At 35.6% G+C, this 20,013-nt stretch overlaps 2 protein-coding genes across 3 annotated transcripts; both read left to right on the forward strand.

Annotated features, from left to right (window-relative positions):
- LOC109825403 (cell division cycle 20.5, cofactor of APC complex-like) lies at positions 10,227–13,875 on the forward strand. Of its 2 annotated transcripts, none has more exons than XM_020392258.1 (3): positions 10,227–11,593; positions 11,661–11,774; positions 13,604–13,875. In XM_020392258.1, the coding sequence occupies exons 1-3, from the start codon at positions 10,470–10,472 to the stop codon at positions 13,617–13,619; spliced, it is 1,254 nt and encodes a 417-aa protein (XP_020247847.1). In that variant the 5' UTR covers positions 10,227–10,469; the 3' UTR covers positions 13,620–13,875. The 2 variants fall into 2 exon arrangements, with proteins under 2 accessions (XP_020247847.1, XP_020247848.1); XM_020392259.1 differs by having other exon boundaries at positions 10,227–11,586; positions 11,654–11,774.
- Positions 18,288–19,298, forward strand: LOC109826763. Its single transcript, XM_020393783.1, has 4 exons — positions 18,288–18,468; positions 18,606–18,683; positions 18,765–18,881; positions 19,018–19,298. Exons 1-4 carry the CDS (start codon positions 18,288–18,290, stop codon positions 19,296–19,298), a joined length of 657 nt encoding a protein of 218 aa, XP_020249372.1.

Genomic DNA, 20,013 nt, shown 5'->3' on the forward strand with positions numbered 1-20,013 from the left:
CAGATGGATCACTAGGCTGTCTCCCTAAGTTGAAGATATTGAGGTCAACAGTCATATTCCCAAAAGATAGTTTCATCTGACCGGTTCTACAGTTTATCAAAGCATTTGAGGTGGCTAAGAACGGTCTTCCTAGAATGACGGGGATTTGACTTTTGAGATTGGAAACGGGCTGCGTTTCCAAGACAATAAAATCAACAGGGAAAATGAACTCTCCAACTTTGATCAGAACATCCTCTACCTCTCCTTTGGGAATTTTTACAGATCTATCAGCTAACTGTAGAGTGCATCTTGTCGGTTTAAGTTCTCCTACACCTAGCTGTTGATAGACCGAATACGGAAGGAGGTTGACGCTGGCTCCCAAGTCTAGAAGTGCCTTATCAATGTGAGTGTTACCTATGACGCATGGAATTGTGGGACAACCAGGGTCCTTGTATTTCAATGGCATGGGTTTCGAAAAAATTTCACTGAGGTTGGCAGCTAAGAAGACTTTCTTGGGGACATTGGTGGTTCTTTTCTTAGTGCATAAGTCCTTCAAGAACTTTGCATAAGAAGGGATTTGTTCGATTGCATCTAGGAGAGGAATGTTGATCTTGACATGTTTAAACGTTTCTAGGATTTTCTCAACCTGCGGGGAGTTTTTCCTAGGTTTGAGTCTATCTGGAAAGGGGGCAACGGGCCTATACCTATCTAGATCAGGCTCAATCTCAAGTTCAGCATTTTGGTCATCGGAAGGAATTGTTTCATCGGAAGGAGTGTTTTGAATGGGTGAAGGGGTTTGATCCGGTGGCATTCTAACATGATTGTCTATTTGTTTTCCTGATCGCAGTGTGTGTACTGCATTCACATGAGCTGGATGGTTGGAACTGGTTCTAGTGTCTTTAGGGTTCGCAACAGGTTTACTTGGAAATTTTCCTTTCTCTCTCTCACTCACGGCAGCGGCTAGTTGCCCAAGTTGGGTTTCTAACCGGGCTATGGCTTGAGTGTTCGAGTTGAGCACTTGGCCGGTGGTTTGCATGAATGAATTTAGAGTGGTGGATGATTGGGTCAACATGTTGGTAGTTTGTGTAGAAGCTTTGATCATAGCTTCTAAACTCTTTTCTAAGACACTTAAACGTTTGTCATTATCGGAATTTGATTGATTTGTGGGCTGGTGAGGATTAGGATGTTGGTTTGGAAAAGGTGGGTTAGAAAAATTGTTCGGTGTATTGAACGGGACAGCGTTTCCCCTAGGGAATTGTTGATTCGACGCGGGAATGAAGTTTTAGTTTCCATGAGAGTTTCCTTGGTTCCAAGCAAAATTAAGATGATTTCTCCAACCTGGATTGTAGATTGGAGAAAATAGATCATTTCTAGGGCGTTGGAATGCAGCGTTCATCTATTCTAAAGCGTGGTTGTTTCCTAGAAGAGGACATTCCTCTGAAACGTGGGTAGGAGACTGACAGTTATGACATCCCGGGGCAGAAATATGATTGATTTGAGCCGGAGCTCGTTCCTTAACTTCTAAGGCTTCTAACCTCCGCATAATCATCGCCATCTTAGCTTCAGAAGCAATGTTTGACCCCAGAGAAAAACCACTAGACTTAGGTTGGGGAACAGATGAAACCCTGTCATCACAGTGTTCCCACTGCATTGTTTTCTCAGATAAACTCTCTATAAATTCCCAAGCTTTATCTGCGTTTTTCCTCATAAAATCTCCCTGACACATCGATTCTAAAGATGTTTTTGAAGAATAGTCCAATCCTTCATATATGACTTGGCACAATCGCCATTTTTCTAAACCGTAATGAGGACATTGGATTAAAAGATCTTTAAATCGGTCGAAATATTTTCAGAATGGCTCTCCCGGGATAATTTTGAAATTCTGAATGCTGTTCCTAAGCTTTACCGTTTTGTGAATAGGGAAAAATTTCTTGAGAAAAACGGTGACAAATTCCTCCCAAGTTGAGATGGAATTTATCGGTAAGCTGTACAACTATTTTTTAGCTTTGTCCTTAAGGACAAATGGAATAAATCTAAGCTTAATCGCATCTTCGGTTAATTCTCTCATTTTAATCATAATACATACTTCCTCAAATTCCGAGATAAAAATATATGCATCTTCTGTTTCATTACCTAGGAATTTGGGAAGCATGTTTATAAAATGCGGTCTAAGCTCGAAATTTGCTCCATTTACTTCGGGGAGTCTTATGCAAGATAGAATTGCATTTCTGGTGGGGTAACACATATCCTGAAGAACTGGTTGATTTGCCATTTCTTGGATTGGTTCAACACGAATTAAGCGATGAAAATTATCCACCAAAACAAATATTTTTTTGAAAATTAGTTTTTTTTAAGGAAAGAAAGAAAATTAGTTTTTTTTAAGGAAAGAAAGAAAGAAAATTAGTTTTTTTTTATGAGAAGATAAAAGAAAAGAAAAATCCTAACTAAAACAAATCAAGGCAATCACTTTTCAATCAACTCTAACTCTAGGGTTTAGCCTAACTCAACTAGACCATCTCCTAACCAAAAACTCCTAAGTGAAAAGATCAAAGTTTTACCCAGGTAGTTAGCCAGGTAAAGATAGTACTAGAGGGTGATCAAAGATCAATTAAGTACCTCTTTCCTTGCGGAGCGCTTTACGTAACCCCTAAACCTTGCCTTAGACACCAACTATTCTGAGAAAACTTAAACCGTTCACTTAAGGATTTCTTGTTCCTTATTGAGCTCGAATACTTAGGGGCCAACGTCTAATGAGTTTTAGAAGGCTTGGGTTTGTGAAGTGAGGAATAAGTGATTTGTGGGCTAAGGAAAGGGTGATGAAATCCCTTACCTTATCTTAATTGGGGTTTTTCCCTTAAGAATGTTTTAAGTGTGTGCCAAATCAAGTGCAACAATCACTTTGGTGAATTCCTACACTATATGAAATGCAACCCTAGAAATTAAAAGCGACTAAAAAGGATGATAAAAAGAAAATCTTCATATTTTTTTTAATTATGGTCAACAACAATCAAATGTGAGAAGATGACTCATGTTTGAATTTATTATCTTGTTAGTTAATATCTAAGTGAAAGATGGATTTTATTATGGTCAACAAAAATAAAATCTTTTTTTTTAAATCCTAATTATCTCTAATTGTGAAGCTAGCTAAAGAGGGTGGAATTGAAAACTAGAAAGAAGACTTACCATAAAGCAAAGCTCCAAATTCTTGATCTTCAATCCAAGATTTTCAAGCTCCAAGCGGTTCCTTCACAAGAAAAATACACAAGTTAAAGAATCAAGTTAATAAAATCCTATTTTAGCACCTTCCCCGGCAACGGCGCCAAAAACTTGATGCGGCATAAACATGTACCAAAATTGCAAGTGCACAATTTATCAAGTTATAGTATAAAAAGATATCGATCCCACGAAGAAGGTGATTTTAAGAGATTATTAAACTTGGTTCTTATATTTTGTGCGTGACAATTAGGAATAAAGAATAAGTGTGATTTTGTTGAGTGATTGTTATGAATATATGCAAAAGATAATAAATTGAATTTTAGAGGAGAGAAGGAAGAATTAAAGAATAAATGAAATCATAAGGCAAGAAATATGAATTAATAAAATCAAGAAATAAAACCAAAAATGAAAAGAAAATTTAAGAAAGTTAAGATGAAGGATTCAAAAGAGGTAAGAAATCTAGAATATAATCCACTAACCAATTTCAATTACAAAATATAAACTATTCTCTTTTTATCATATTTCAACTTAGATTTATTAAGCATAGATTATCAAACCATTTAAGGAAAGTGTAACCTATCAAATTATCATCTAAGTTAAAATTACTATTCATGATAAGAACAACAACATGATAATAATCCTAGAATTCATAAGCATAACCTATCAAACCATTTAAGATAAGCATAGATTATCAAATTCTTCTTCTACCGATTAGTTCTCTAGTTGATTATCCTAAACATGAACATTTTAAGTGCAAAAGAATAATTCATACAATATAAAGGAAATTAGACTAGTTTCATACAATTCTAAGATTCCTACAAGAATTAAATTCACATCTTTAAGAAATAAAAATAAGAAAAAGAACTAATTACAAAAAAAAAAATCTAAACTATGAACAAGAAATAAATCTAACTACAAAGAAAATAAAAATCTAAACTACAAAATATATTACAAAAATTAAATGCAAGAAAATAAATCTACTCTACAAATTAAAGTGCAAAAAGAAATAAAAAGACAAGAAAGTAAATCTACACTCTACAAGCATGAATTTAAATCTAACTAATAAGCAATAATAAAGAAATTACTAAAAAGAAATAAAAGAGAAAAGAAATGCAAACCTTCAAATTGCTCTTCATCTCCATCCTCATCATTCAACAAAGAGGAATTAATTGCAACTAAAGTTACAATTTTTGAAAGGCCTTCTCAATTAAGAGTAGCCCTCCTTTCCAAAAGGAGTTTACAAAATTTTTCACACCCTTAACCCCTCACTCTCTACCCCTATTTATAGTAATCTTCAATGAATATGAGCCATTAGATTTATCTTGAGCCCCAAGCAACAATCTCCACCTTTAAATTTGCTTTTTGTTCTTCTCTAGCCCAACCATAGGAGGCCCAATTGATTTATTTGATTTTCAAAAGAAAAATGAAAATCCAATCCTTAGCAACCATCAAGTCCGGTCCTTCATTGGGGAAAAAAAATCCAGGTCTGCAGTCCATTACATTCTAGAATTTTATGTGGAAATGAACATCCAAATTCGGCCCATAGCAACCAGCAGTCCAAAGTCCAGCATTTGATTTTCAAAATCAAAAAGTGAAGAGAAACCGGACCATGAAGAATTCAAAATCAATTCATGTTAAAAGCCCAGGTCCGGTCTTCATTCTTGGCAGCAATTAAGTCCGGTTTCAACCACCGGCCCAATGAAGAGCTTTGTCAAGTCTGGTCCCTTTTGTGTAGCAAGGTCCACATTTGATTTTGAAAATTAAAAACCAAGTCCACATTTCATTTGTCTGCACACCAATTCATTCCAAGTCCGGCCCAATTATCCATTTGATTTTCCAAAAGAAATCCAAAAGCCCATTGATGTTTGCAAATCTGCAGCACCCTAAGTCCATTCATGATTCATTTGATAAAACACAAGCAAGTCCGGCCTTTAATTCAAATCTTTGCATAAAAGCCCACTTCATTCCAACTATTTGCATCCAATTCCACGTTTGATTTTGAAATTCCAAGCCTCTACAACCAAGTCCAGCAGTCCGGTTCTATTGGCTTTTTGCTTCAATGTGCTTCTAAAATGCTACAAAAATAGAGAAGAGAGATTTTGAGGGGTTTTTACATTTAATAATATTTATTTATATTTCCATTCATTTATGTATAAACTAATCTAAAAACAATTATTAATGGTATATTTATTCATCTAAAATAGATAATGAGGATATAAAATTGTAATAAAAATATGATTATTAATATTCATAATTATAAAAATATGCAAACAAGATGAAAATGAATCTCAAAAATAGATTAGCACAAAAAAAAACTTGGATCTTTAACTCAATGCGATTAAACCTTAAACCAAAGAGCACCAAGCTCTGATACTAATTGAAAGCACCCTAGAGGGGAGGGGGTAAATAGAGTGAATGCTAATCTAATCCGATATTAATGCCAATTTTAAAACTTATTAGTTAATTAACAAATATATCCTAGCAAGATTGATAAGCAATAAGATATATGCAAGGATAACCAATTAACAAAGAGTGAAATAAACATAAACAAGATAAACAAGATAGTGTGCAATATAAATAAAGAGCAATTGACAATGGTGATATAAACAATAAGCACGAATGTAAAAGAATACCAATGAAAAATACAAACAAACGATATGATCACGGAGTTCGGACCTTCCGTCCTACGTCTCTGCTCCCCACTCCTGGGGAGAAATCCACTATCACATCGGGTTTTCAACGCTCACCCTAAAATGTTTACACCACACAATATCGGTTTTTAACGCTCACTGATCAACGTTTACAACTCATACTTGTAAATACACAAATACCACCTCAAGTGTTGGTCTCTCACGTGTCTCCCTCAAGTGATCGAAATTACTATATCTCACTAGGCTTTACTAACAACGCTATTCCTCTTAGGACCGACCACCTCTCTCACCTCTACACTCCTCTTGGTATACTTATGCAATACAATGTGACCTCACAAATAAAATCTCAACAACAAATAATTTGTTCTCTAAACAAGGTGAGAACTCAATTAAACTCACACTCAAAGTCACAATCCCACAACCCCAAATTATACTATGTATGCAAATACAATAAGCTCAATAGGTTGTGTGTGAACAATGAGTATAATAAAAAACAAATCTAAACTCAAATAAATTCTAGCTTATGAAAATAAAAATAAAATATATAAATAACTAGATATGAGTTTAGAAAAACTTCTTTATGATGACAAGAGAGAGAGGGAGATGTGTTGAATGCCCAAACACAAATGATGATCTCCTCAAGCTCTTGTCAAAATTTCTTCACAAAACAAATAATAAAATAAACTTTAAAACCCTTAAACTCTTTTGTAAACTTGTATAAACAATTTTCTTAGTTAGTTTTAGGTCTGAGATATGAGGAGTATTTATAGAGACCCCAAAACACAAGAAAAACAAAACAAAAAGACCAAAAACCCAAAACAGGACAAAGCTAGAAAAACTAACCATTGGAGCCGTCAGTTAACTAATGAACAGTATCAGTCGAGTGATGAACAGTATCAGTCGACTGATGAGATGATCATTACAGACAGTTCACAACTCATCGGTCGACTGAAAACGTCATCATTCGACTGATAGTTCATCATTCGACTGATAGTTCATCAGTCACATAAATTTTTTTTTGACAATTTCAGGCGAGTTTATCAGTCGACTGATAAAATCCATCAGTCGACTGATAATAAGTTATCAGCCTAAAATAAATAGTAAAATTAAACTTTAAACCCCTTTTAAAAATAGCAAATAAATTTTAAAAAATATAAAACTTTGAGGAATGTTTGTAAACATGAAAATGAACATGTTACAAAAAGAAATTTTAGAATTACACTTCCCAATTGAGAAATCTCTTCATTTTACAAAAAGGTCCGAAACATAAAAACTAAACAAGACATGTGTTTTTACAAATTGTTTTAAACAACCTTTTTGAAACTTTGTAAAGTGATTCTATAGACTTGATAAAAGATATAAACTATAGTTGTTAAGTCTATAAATTGAAACTTTGTAAAGTGATTCTATAGACTTGATAAAAGATATAAACTATAGTTGTTAAGTCTATAAACAAAAAACACAATATTTTTCAAAATATACACTTGATAAAAGATATAAACTATAGTTGTTAAGTCTATAAACAAAAAACACAATATTTTTCAAAATATACTAGAATATGAAATATATGAATATGTATATGAATGTATATTTGTTTTGTATATATATAACTAAACTAAAATAACTTATCCACATGAAAACAAACATATATGTATATAAACATAAATTTGTTTGTTTGTAAAAGCTTTGTTTGTGGATAAAACCCAAAACGGATAAATCAATAAATTGTGTGTATATGATATTGAGCTTAAAGTACTAAACACACATAATATAAAACCTAAATTATTTACCCAAGAAACTTGATCTTCAATGAGGTCTTATTGGTAAACTTACAGATGAATCTTGAACTTGGATCTTGACTTGAATTGCATTGCTTCATACCGATATTCCTCCAACCTCCACTGGATATGATCGTGAAAGCTCGATTCCATCCATCCTCTAACAATCATTGTTTGTCTAGAATAAATAAGAAAACACAAACATTAGAAAAACAATATTAATCGTAAATTATTTGTTAAAACATCATCAAAACAAAAAGGCCAACATGTATCTTGAATTTGGCAAACTCCATCTTTGATATAGATCTCGTAACCCTTCTCTTACAGCTGATGAAGGTTGAACTTGGATATTGACTTGAATTGCATTGCTTCATACCGATATTCCTCCAACCTCCATTGAATATGATCGTGAAAGCTCGATTCCATCCATCCTCTAGCAATCATTGTTTGTCTAGAATAAATAAGAAAACACAAACATTAGACAAACAATATTAGTCGTAAATTATTTGTTAAAATATCATCAAAACAAAAAGGCCAACATGTATCTTGAATTTGGCAAACTCCATCTTTGATATGGATCTCGTAACCCTTCTCTTACAGCTGACCCACACTAAGCAGGTTGGTCTTTAAAACTGGAAAAAAAAATTAGAGATAGTGTGGGTGGAGTTTTCCTTGGTCTGGAGAGTGGCCCTTCCTTTTCCCATAATAGATATTGTGGAGTTGTCACCAAACTTGATAGTGTTGCGAAAAGATTCGTCTAGATTAGAGAAGACCTTCTTATCTCCACACATGTGGTTGCTGCAGCCAGTATCCAAATACTACATGTTTTGTTGATTTCTTCTTTCACATGACACACCATCAAAAGAGACATCTCTTCTTCTTTTTCTGCAAAGTTAGTTCTTTCTCCATTTGCCTATTCAAATTATTCACCATTCTGACTGATAATAGCCATAACTATGACATTGGTAGCATTCAACATTGGACTTATCTACTGACTTTGGCCTATGAGTTGTTGAGTGATGGGCTCCTTGTCCTCTTCCTCTTCCTTAAAATTGATTTTCTTGGTGCCGGTGGTGTTGTTATTGATTGCAACGACCGTTGCTTCCTCTGCCTTTACCTCTGCCTCTGCTTCGTCCTCTATCTCCTTTCTGTGTCGAGTGATTTTCTATCAAGGCCTTCAATACTTGCTCCTCTTTCTCTTGCTGGTTAATTTTTTGCTCATGAACGAGCAAAGAGCTTTGCAACTCACCAATTGAAAGTGCATCAATATCTTTTGATTCTTCTATAGAGCAAGCAACAAAATTAAATTTTGGTGTCATCGATCGGAGAATCTTCTGGATAATGGTGATGTCCTCCATTCTTTCTTCATGGATCCTCATCTTGTTGGCGATCGTCATCGTTCTTGCAAAGAAATCTATAACCGACTCGCCTGAATTCATGTGTAAAGTCTCAAATTCGGTTTGAAGCCCTTGGAGCCTCATCCGCATTACCTTTGTGTTCCCTTGATGCTTCTTCTTCACAAAGTCTCAAATCTGCTTGAAGGTATCTTTGCTAAGAATTGTCTCCAAGATTGCTCGATCAATGACATGGAAAAGATAGTTCTTGGCCTTAAGGTCCTTCAGCTTCAACGCTTCCAGCTCCACTCTCTGCATCTTCGATAACGTTACTCTGGCTGCTGGCTCAGCTACTCCAGATTCAACAACCTGCCAATACTCCTTGGACCTCAAGAACTTCTCCATTAGCATGCTTTAATGATCATAGTCACCATCAAAGCAGGGAATTGTTGGTTGCACAAAGTTGTCGGTGGCCACCATGATTTTATCGGTGATGCAAGAAGAGTAAAAGCCTGCTAATTTTTATGTGTCAAAAAATCCTCACAACTCACTCCGGCTCTGATACCACTGTTAAATTTATCGAGGAAGAAAATACTAAAAAAGAGAAACAAAAAACTGAACTTTTATAGATTTGAAATCTAATACATTTACTCACAACTAGAAACTACTCTATTTATAGAGCTAAAGCCAACAGATAAATGCTTGAAACTAGGAAGTGTAACAGACTCCAATAAAGCCCACATAAAGCTATGTATTCTCCTATAGACTAGGTAAAACCAAAACATATTAAAACAAAACTCCTATTGACATGGGCAACTAAGAAGGTGAGCAAATATTTCTAGCAAATTTAGCTCCTTCTTTACCCTGAAAGTTCCTTACAAAAACATTTATCTAAGTCAAATCAAGCTCTCACACAGAGCAATGAAAATTCTCCAAGAAATTTCACCTCCTTCAAGATCTAAAATTACACCGTGCCTTCAACTTAACTAGTTCGAGATTGAATTTTAGCCGAATGCAGTGAGAATTTGGGCAAAGAGAGAGTTTGTAACAACAGTGTGGGATTTTTTATATGTAGAGTTTTAAAGCTTGGGTATTTATGTGAAAATTTAGAGAATGTTTAGGCTTTTATCTGTAATGAAGCCTTAAATATAAAGGGGCGCTAGGAATTAGCGGCGTCTGAAACGGGCGCAAGAAATTAACCCGGTCCGACCCGGATCGTACCCGCCGCCACCGACCTTAGCAGCGTCAGCGAACAGACCCCCCGCGTTCTATTTTAAAATCTTAGCTTAAACCTAAAACGCTAATCTCAAATCTCTCTTTCTCTCCGTCTCAAATTCTTGATATAGCTGCTGAATTCGCAAACCCTAGCTCACTCTCGCTCTCTCGAATTCGAAAGCTAACTCCTTTGATTCTCAATATCTCGGACTGACTGATTCTCTTCCCCAGTCACCTCTTTTTCCTTGAAAAAAGTTCCCGCCACCGCCCAAACCGTAACCCTAATCCGGAAAAGGATGGATCTTTTTGATCGTCGACGCCGCCATCCGGGGAGACTCCGGGACAGGGAACTCCCTGTTCTTGATTTCCCCATCACGCCGGCGAGCTCCACCGCGCCTTCGAGATGGGGGCGCTATCGGCAGATTCTTGACGATCTCTTTCTTAGCATCAACGACGATGGCGGCAATGCCGCCAACAAGCAGAGGAAAAGATGTCGCAGAGAGAAAGAACCAGTGGAAAGTATCATCAGTGCCTGTCAGATTCTCGATGCGGCTGGTCTCCAGGACGGCGATCATCTAAACCTCCTCGATTGGAGCCCTAGCCGCAACCTGGCGATCGTCCTCGACGACGTCGTGCACTCTCTGAACCCTGGCACCTCCGCTCATGAGATCGTCTTCGACTACATGGGCAGTTCAATTTCGAGCCTCAGCTGGGCTCCCGACGGCCGCCACCTCGCCGTTGGAATGCACGATTCGCTGATTTACATATGGGACGTCGAACGAAAGTGCCCGACGAGGACTTTGAGAAATGTGCACTGGAGATCATCTCGAGTCGGGTCTCTGGCTTGGAAATGTGACAACATACTGACCTCAGGAGGCTCAGACGGCAGAGTTGTCAACAGCGATCCCAGGATGCCGTCTGCAGCCCACGTTGTTCAAAGCTACCGAGGACACGGGCCCGGCGACATTTGCGGGCTCAAATGGTCACCTGATCACGCAAGCTTCAAGCAACTAGCGAGCGGAGGCAGCGACGGCCTGGTTCATGTATGGGATGCTCGCAATCAGAATCAGTGGGCTTTTCGTTTCAAGGTTGCTGCTAGAGATGCTTCTGTCAGGGCCCTTGACTGGTGCCCTTTCAAGGGTTGCTTGCTGGCCACAGGGGGAGGTGTTGGAGGGGACGGCAAGAGCAACGGATCGATCAGGTTCTGGAGCACGCAAACCGGTGCTTGTGTGAGGTCGGTGAAGACCGGCAGCACCCGAGTCTGTGCTCTGATGTGGAGCAAGAACAGCGAGCAGTTTTTGAGCTCGTGCAGCGGTACCGATCAGGATCACATGACTCTCTGGGACTACCCATCCTGTGTTAGGACAGGAGAGCTTGTGGGTCACGTCGCCCCATACTTAGCTTTGAGCCCAGATGGCACCACGGTTGCATCGGCTAGAGCTTGTGGGTCACGTCGCCCCATACTTAGCTTTGAGCCCAGATGGCACCACGGTTGCATCGGCTTCAGGGGGCATCGACTCAACGCTGAGATTGTGGAACATTTTCCCCCCAGTTCCCAAGCCCACAGTGCCCTTCAGCGGTTCGTATCATGCTCACATCAGGTAATCACACACGCGAGCACGCGCACACACCCACACGCACCCGCACCACGCGCGCACAGAGCATGCACGCAAACGCGCGCGCATACACACACTTTTGCTTGTTTATTTATTAACATGCCAGTAGTTCGTATACTGCATCATAGACATGCATGCCACGTCTTCGATTCCTAATTTATTAACATATCACATGCCCCAGTAGTCACAGACACACACATGCACATCTTTGCTTGTTCCTATATAATACTCACACACACACACACTCATCCAATGCTAATTCTACGGTAGCGCGGGTGTTTTCCCTGATAAAAACAGTAGCGTGAGTGTTGTTTCCCCAGGAAAATTATGAACATTACTTGATTGAATTTGTTCATTTTCCTATTGTTGGTATATTAGTCTGATAAGTGCAAAACTAAAGGGGGTTGCTTTGTTTGTTTGGGTGTGTGTTGGTGTGTGCATGTATGCTTTATCGTTATTTTTGTTAACTGTTAATGTTCTGACTAGTTTTAATTATGCTCTGAACTCTGAGTTTTTCAACTTCGCGAATTTATTTATTTATACAAAACTTTTTAATTTCATTCTAAACTCTGAAGTCACTAAAACCTGCAACTGTTTTTCTTACTTTCACTGAACTCATTTGCATCCTGAATTTGAAGTTTTCAACCTTGATAATCTTTTTCTGCCCAAAGCTTGTGATTATTTTAATCTTCGTATAGAGGTCTGTCTATACTTTTAAAATACTTCATCCATCTGCTTCTTCGTCAGGAGAATCTAATTTGTAAAAGATGAGGCACCTTGCATTCATGCATTTGCTTTGATGTAGTATTTTAGTTTAGCCGTGTCACTACTACACTCACGCCACACTCGCAGTCGTGCATGCACCTCTTATCGGTTGTGTAATCCCCTTTGCCACAGACCCGTCGATCAAACCAGGCCATTGCTGCCCTCGCACCACACCCTCAGTCATGTATGCATCGCCCATCGATTGTGCATGTCCTACTCATGCACCCGTTGGTCACACAGTCACTCATGCATGCACCGTTAATCATCCATGCACACCCATGTTTCCACTCACCCATTCCTTGTGCTCGGTAGTGCACAAACCGCCCATTGCCAGAAGTCAATCGATCGAACTTGGTCATGCATATGAGACAGGGTAGTTTTTGACACACATCACATACTTCTAGCACATATCATATGCTTTTGAAGTGTTTCGTACATTTCTAGATCTCAATATTTGAATTCCAGAAAAAAAAGGTACTGTGAAATTTTTGGCATGGCTCATAAATTTTCTTTACGCTCACGACACCTTCTGACACCTCTCATATTTTCTGACACATATTTTCTTGGTAATTTATCCTTAACCCAAGTGTCCTGATTTTAGAAAGATTTGCAGTGTCAACATGCTCAGTAGTGTATATCCTGCTTGACACAGACAGACACATCTACATCTTTGCTTGTTTGTTTATATATATCCCTGCAGGTCATATTTCCAATGCTAATTCTGCAGTGCGAGTTTGTTTCCCAGCAGCAAAAGTATCTACATTATTTGATTGCATTAGTTCATTATCCCAATGGTGGTAGATGACTTCGGCAAGTGAAAAATTAGAGGGGTTGGCTTTCTTGTGTGTGGGTATGTCTTGGTGTGTGCATGTGTGTGTTATGCTTGTATGTATCTTTTAAAGGTTAAAATTTGGGCTATTTTTGGTTTTTGGTGTGAGTGTGTGCGTGTGTAGGTGTATTTCAAGGTGTGTTATTCTTATTCTTTTTTCTAATTGTTTTGGGTTATTTTTGTTGTTATGGTGCTGATTTTCTGTAAACTTGTTCAACAGGATTGTATCTTACTGAGGGGTTCGTGTGAGTTCATTTCTGCTCTCATTATTACTATTTCTTGCAAGCTAATTACTAATTTGTAGAAGTTGTGAGCAAGTTTCCAGTATTTGCGGAGGCTCTTGTGTCTGTCGCCTTGAATTTCCGTCCTCCGTGTTTACTTATTTTTTTTAATCAATTGAGTATGATTGTAAATTTATAATGCGACTTAGTGTAATTGAAAGTTCTTTTTTTAAGGATGTAATAAAAATTCACTTCCGAGTTCCATGGTTTAGTTTCTTGGGTTTTTAATCACTTTATTTGCATATCAAATGTCTCTCTTCATTAGGAATTTTACTATAATGTGCTTGAAAGTTTACAAAAAGATTGTAAATATTTTCACATATTACAGGATGGTTCCGACATTTCCAATACCAAGAGGCAAAATGTGAATATTTTACTGGAGTTGAGCACGTCAATCATATATTACCAAATTATGTAAGGTCAAACATGCAGACTTTTAGATTATATATATAGAATTGGACTTAATTTTTTTTCTCATTGTTAATCATTTTCTGGACTTAAGGACCTTCATCAATTTATAGTGCATTAACGTCTTCTCTAATTATTTGTGTAAAAAATGTCGAAACATTATTATTGATGACGCATCATTTCTACAATTCTCTTATGAGTATGGTTTAGTTCCCAATGCAATGAATTCTTAGATGGTTTGGCTTCACATTAAATAAGTATCAAGCCCATGCTCACACTGGATTGTTTTAATTTATTTAGTTTACATATATTGGTTTATAAGCTGAATAAACACCTTAATATCTTGGTATAATAAGAGAGATGATTTTATTATATCTTTATCAATTATAAGTTATATATCATCTTTGAAGTAATACTTTAAATGTTTAAGAATGCATAAACAATGAGTACTTCATTATAAGTTATATATCATCTTTGAAGTAATACTTTAAATGTTTAAGAATGCATAAACAATGAGTACTTCTTCTTTGCTATGTTATGAGAAGAAGAGTAATACTTTAAATGTTTAAGAATGCATAAACAATGAGTACTTCTTCTTTGCTATGTTATGAGAAGAAGATAATATAGTTTTTTTTATTAGTAGTTAAAGTAGCTAGTTTGAGTGGTAGAATTTTCCTCAAATAAATCAAAATATTATGTTTAAAATTCAAACTTAGATAGCTTAACCATCTATCTGTTCCTTACAAATCTAAATAAAATTTTTTAATTTTTAAGAACTAAACGACGACTGGGATTTTACTGTTTCGAGATTTAAATCAGTATTTGTGTTTGTTTCATCTGAGATTAGTATTTTCCACTAATCCCAAAATGGATAGTAAAGAGTTCCACTAGCCCCCAGCATTCTGGACATAGGACTTCCCAATACTATTATATCCTCTCACCTCACATACTCCCCATATTAATGTATTATAATATTATAGTGAAATATGTTAAATTAGAGGGGGTGATTATAATCTTAGAATTTATTTGGGTGAAATTGGTAAGATTTTGAGGGTATTTGTAATTTTTGTAACTTCAATGGATGGTTGTAAAGTTTTTAGGGAAATGTTTTGTAAAGTTTTTTGGGGCTATTTATAATTTACAAAACCTACAGGGGATTTTTATAAATTCTCCCAAAGTGTTTGTAATTCTACAAACTTTCAAGGGATTGTTTGTAAAATATTTAAGAAGTTATTTATATTATTGAAAATTTCATATTTATTACTTTTGCAACTTTTATGGGGGCAAGCTGTAAAAAAAATTCAAATGACTGTTTTAAAATTTTAAAGGGGATATTTATAATTTTTGGAATTTTCAAGGGGTTGGTTATAAAATTTTCATATGGACCTTATGTTGTCTTCTACTACCATATTTGCCAAAATACTCACCGTCTCGATTAGATCTAACAATCTTGACAACTTTTGCCAATTATTTCTCAACTTAAGACCATCTCCAACGCAGCGGCATTTTGGTACAAAAAATAGTTTTGCCGCTGCGTGTGAGCTCCAACCCAGCCCATTTTTTGCTGCATTTTAGCGGTGATGAACAGTGCGACGTCATATTTGGCGTCACACTGTTCATCACCACATTACTGTTCATTTTTTTCCGTTTTTTAACCTTTTAATTTTATGTATTTACAACTTGACCCCAATTGTTTTATTAAATTTATTAAACAACCCCAATAATATTTAAATTTTATAATTTTACCCCAATTGTATAATTTGGACAAACTAAGTTATTTTTTAAAAATGGAAATAATGTTAAAATTTAAAAGACAATATTATTAATTACAATATTAAAATCTAAACATTATAAGTAAAGTCCCATGAAATATAAATTAAAAATATAAAGAGCAATCCTAATACAGAATTTAAATATAAATTACATATCTGAAATACATAACATATAAAAACCGACACACATAATATAAAAATTCATTAAAATAAAACATAAATTACAAACTAAACATATAACATTACATAAGATGGACATGCAACTCTCAATAATCTGGTAGATCGGATCCAGAGTGTCCAATATCATTGAAATAATTGTCAAAATTAGAAGCAGACCCTTGTTCTTGTTGATTTCTTTTTTGTATTATTTTAATCTGTTAAGCTCGAACGTACTCACGTACGTTTGGATCAACAATGGAATTCAAATTTTTCATTATAATTTTCCATTCATCTCTATCTTTTTTCATGGCTATCTTTTCTCGTTCAATATCAAATGCTACTTGCATGTCCAAGCTCGCCTTGTCTAACCTGTCTATAAGTCGGTTGTTATTTGCATCGATGGAGTCCACTACACTTGACTCATGATCATAAGTTTTCCTTTTCAATTTGGCTTTTTTTACCCCAATAGGTCGTTCAGGTGGAGTAAATGATGACAGTCCAGGAGATGTTGATATAAGAGAATCCGGAGTGGGATTATCTGATTGTGACGAGTCGAAGTTCACACTTTAGGGCTGTCTTCGACCAACTTGTCTTGCTGTGGGGACATCATCTTTAATTTTTTCAAAATTTTTAACCATATTCCAGACATGATCAAATTTGAAACATTTTTTGTACTTTGGTTCTTGCATAAATCATATTCCAGACATGATCAAATTTGAAACATTTTTTGTACTTTGGTTCTTGCATAAATAACATCTTTGCTCGAACTAACTGCAAATTATAGTGAACATCAAATAACATCTTTGCTCGAACTAACTGCAAATTATAGTGAACATCAAGTTATGTATTTCAAAAACAATAATAAATTTCAAAATAATATTAATAGAATACTTATAATATCTTCATCTGAAGCACCACTTGGATTCAGATTCTCCACTTGTCTCAAGCACGCATTCAATTTCCTTACTTCATTACTTATTATTTCCATTCGAGAACAAACTGATCGGTTCGTACGCACCTCAAAATGCTGATCACTAAGTTCATTGTATCTGTCCTCCACACAAGACCAAAATGTATCTCGAGACTGGTTTCTACCGATAATAGGGTCTTAAGAAATATCCATGAATACTTGACAAAGGATCACATCTTCAGTAACCGTGTATCCAGATAATCGAACCGACATTTTTTTTGGTAAAAAGCAGTTGGTTTGGAGATTAGGAATACTTTGAAGAAATACTTCGAATTGGGTGGTTTAAAGTAGAAGCCGTAAATGTTATTTATAGCCAATCCAAAAAAAAAATTTGTTTGAATTTGAATTTGAATTTGAATTTGAATTTATCGGTGGTCAACATTTGAAATTGAATCGTTGTGTACAAACTGATCAGCTTTACACATTGTCCAACGTTATCAGTAAGAATCATTTTCTGAAATCAGCTCAGCTTTACACATTGTCTAACGTTATCAGTGGGAATCATTTTCTGAAATCAGCTTAGCTTTACACATTGTCCAACGTATGCAGCTCAGCATTCATTGAATTTGAATCAGCTTAGCTTTACACATTGTCTAACGTATACACAACTAAGCATTCATTGAATTGTGTGAAAGCTTTATATAAGTGGAAAACATTTTCTGAAATTAGCTCAGCTTTACACATCGTTCAACGTATACACAACTAAATATTCCTTGAGTTGTGTGAAAACTTTTATATGAGTGGGAATCATTTTTTGAAATCAGATCAGCTTTACACATTGTCCAACGTATACAGCTAAGAAAATTTGAATTTTGTGACAAATTGATAACAGCTGGAAAGCATTTCCTGAAATCAGCTCAGCTTTACACATTGTTCAACGTATACATCTAAACAATGTTTTATAAATAGCATGCTAGATTAGGTACCTCCACACAATTATTCGTTGTTGTGTTAAAATTATTATTCTCCATTTTTTCATACTTCAGTCATTCTTTTCTTACTTCAAAAATGAATTTCGATACTGGAGATCCATCATATTTATCATCATCTTCATCTTCGGATGATGATAATTTTCTGTCCAATATCATTACAGAGATTGATGAAACCGAAGAAGTAATTTATGAGTACATCAACAACAACATGATCCTCGCTAACAATTTACGTCAATAAAACTACCAACCGATCCATGATGGCTCGATTCCCGGTCATGCAGTGATCAACCGCGGTCGAGAAACTGCACATTAGAATTTGGTCATAGATTACTTTACCGATAATCCAAGTTTTAGAGAAGATATGTTTCGTCGTCGATATCGGATGTCAAGAAGTTTGTTCCTTCGTATTGTTGATGTAGTGAAAGATCATGACTATTACTTCCAACAACGAAGTGATGAACTTGGTAGAATAGGATTATCACCGTTACAGAAAGTAACAGCTGTTTTTCGCATGTTGGCATACGGTCTATCAGCAAATGCTACAGACGAATACATTAAAATAGGTGAGTCAACAGCAACTAAAAGTATGACAAAATTTTATCGTGCTATGTGGAGATATTCGCAGAGTGGTATCTACGAACATCTAACGCTAATGATATTGCTAAGCTACTCTATATTGGTAAAAAATATGGTTTTCCAGGAATGTTAGGAAGTCTTGATTGCATGTATTGGAAATGGAAAAATTATCCAACGGCATGGTCTGGGCAATACGCAGGACGTAATGGGTTACCAACTATTATCCTTTAAGCTGTAGCAAATTATGATCTTTGGATATGGTACGCATATTTTGGTATGCCAGGAACCAATAATGATATCAATGTGCTGGAATCATCTAATCTAGCTCAAGGTATTGCTCCTCCCACTCACTATGTTATTCAAGGAAAAGAGTATAATATGGGTTATTATTTAGCTGATGGTATATATCCAAAATGGACTGCTACAAACAATCCAACAGCCACAAGGTAAATATTTTGCCATGAAACAGGAAGCATGTAGAAAAGATGTAGAACGTGCGTTCGGTGTTCTCCAATCTCGATTTGCAATTGTGGCAGGATCAACACGTTTTTGGAAAAAACATGTATTACATGACATAATGACTGCATGCATTATTATGCATAATATGATAATCGGGGATGAACGTGATCTTTATGCACCAATTCAAGAAGTGAGGGAAGCACCAACACCAGAAGTTGATATTATAGCAGATGAAACTACAAGATTTAATCAATTTATTGCACGTTACAGACAAATCAAGGATAAAGATGCTCATATTGCGCTTAGTAATGCATTGATAGATCATCTATGGGAGGAATACACTAATTCAGATAGCTAAGTGCATATTAAATTTGTAATTTTTACATTGTTGTTAATGTTTAATTATTTTCTTGTATTTTATTTTCTGTTGTGTTCTTAAATGTAATATTTTGGCAATGTCAATAATAAATATAGATTATTTTAGCAATCAAGTTATTTTAATTAATAAAATAATATTTTATTGTTTTATTAGTTTATTTTTTAAGTAATAAATCATTTTGTTTGAAAAATATGTGAAAAAATAAAATTTGATATGTGGGGTTAATTGTTGAAATAGTTAAAAATATAGGGAGTAAAAATTAATAATATAAAAGTAGACAAAAAGAAATATTCTGAGAATATTCTTTTTTTTGTGCAAAAAATGGTGCAATGGATTGGAGATGAATTACTGTTTGATGTGGTTTTTGCACCATTTTGGTGTAAAATTTGCACCATTTTGGTGTGATGGGTTGGAGATGCCCTAAGTCTTAATATTCTTGAACTTTTCAAGAGCTTCAGACTTTTACTTAATTAAGAACAAATATCCGTATCGAGAAAAGTCAGCAACAAAAGTAATGACGTATTACAATTACATAATGTAATTGAATATGGTCTACTAATTTTCGTGTGAATAACTTCCAAAAGATCAAAACTATGAATGAACTCTTTTTCTTTATCTTGACCGATTTGCCTCTACAACAATCAACACAGTTTCTAGGTCACCAATATCAAGAGTCTGAAGGATGTTACCCTTT

Source organism: Asparagus officinalis, chromosome 10, assembly GCF_001876935.1.
Source record: "Asparagus officinalis chromosome 10, Aspof.V1, whole genome shotgun sequence".
NCBI lineage: Eukaryota > Viridiplantae > Streptophyta > Magnoliopsida > Asparagales > Asparagaceae > Asparagus > Asparagus officinalis.

Bases quoted from the DNA above. Each gene is read 5' to 3' on its own strand.
- LOC109825403 (XM_020392258.1), top strand. From the start codon at position 10,470: ATGGATCTTTTTGATCGTCGACGCCGCCATCCGGGGAGACTCCGGGAC. The intron at 11,594-11,660 runs CACGGTTGCATC...CCCAGATGGCAC, and splicing joins GCTTTGAGCCCAGATGGCAC to CACGGTTGCATCGGCTTCAG.
- LOC109826763 (XM_020393783.1), top strand. From the start codon at position 18,288: ATGTCAAGAAGTTTGTTCCTTCGTATTGTTGATGTAGTGAAAGATCAT. The intron at 18,684-18,764 runs GTAATGGGTTAC...TTGGTATGCCAG, and splicing joins GTCTGGGCAATACGCAGGAC to GAACCAATAATGATATCAAT. The intron at 18,882-19,017 runs GTATATATCCAA...CAATTGTGGCAG, and splicing joins GGGTTATTATTTAGCTGATG to GATCAACACGTTTTTGGAAA.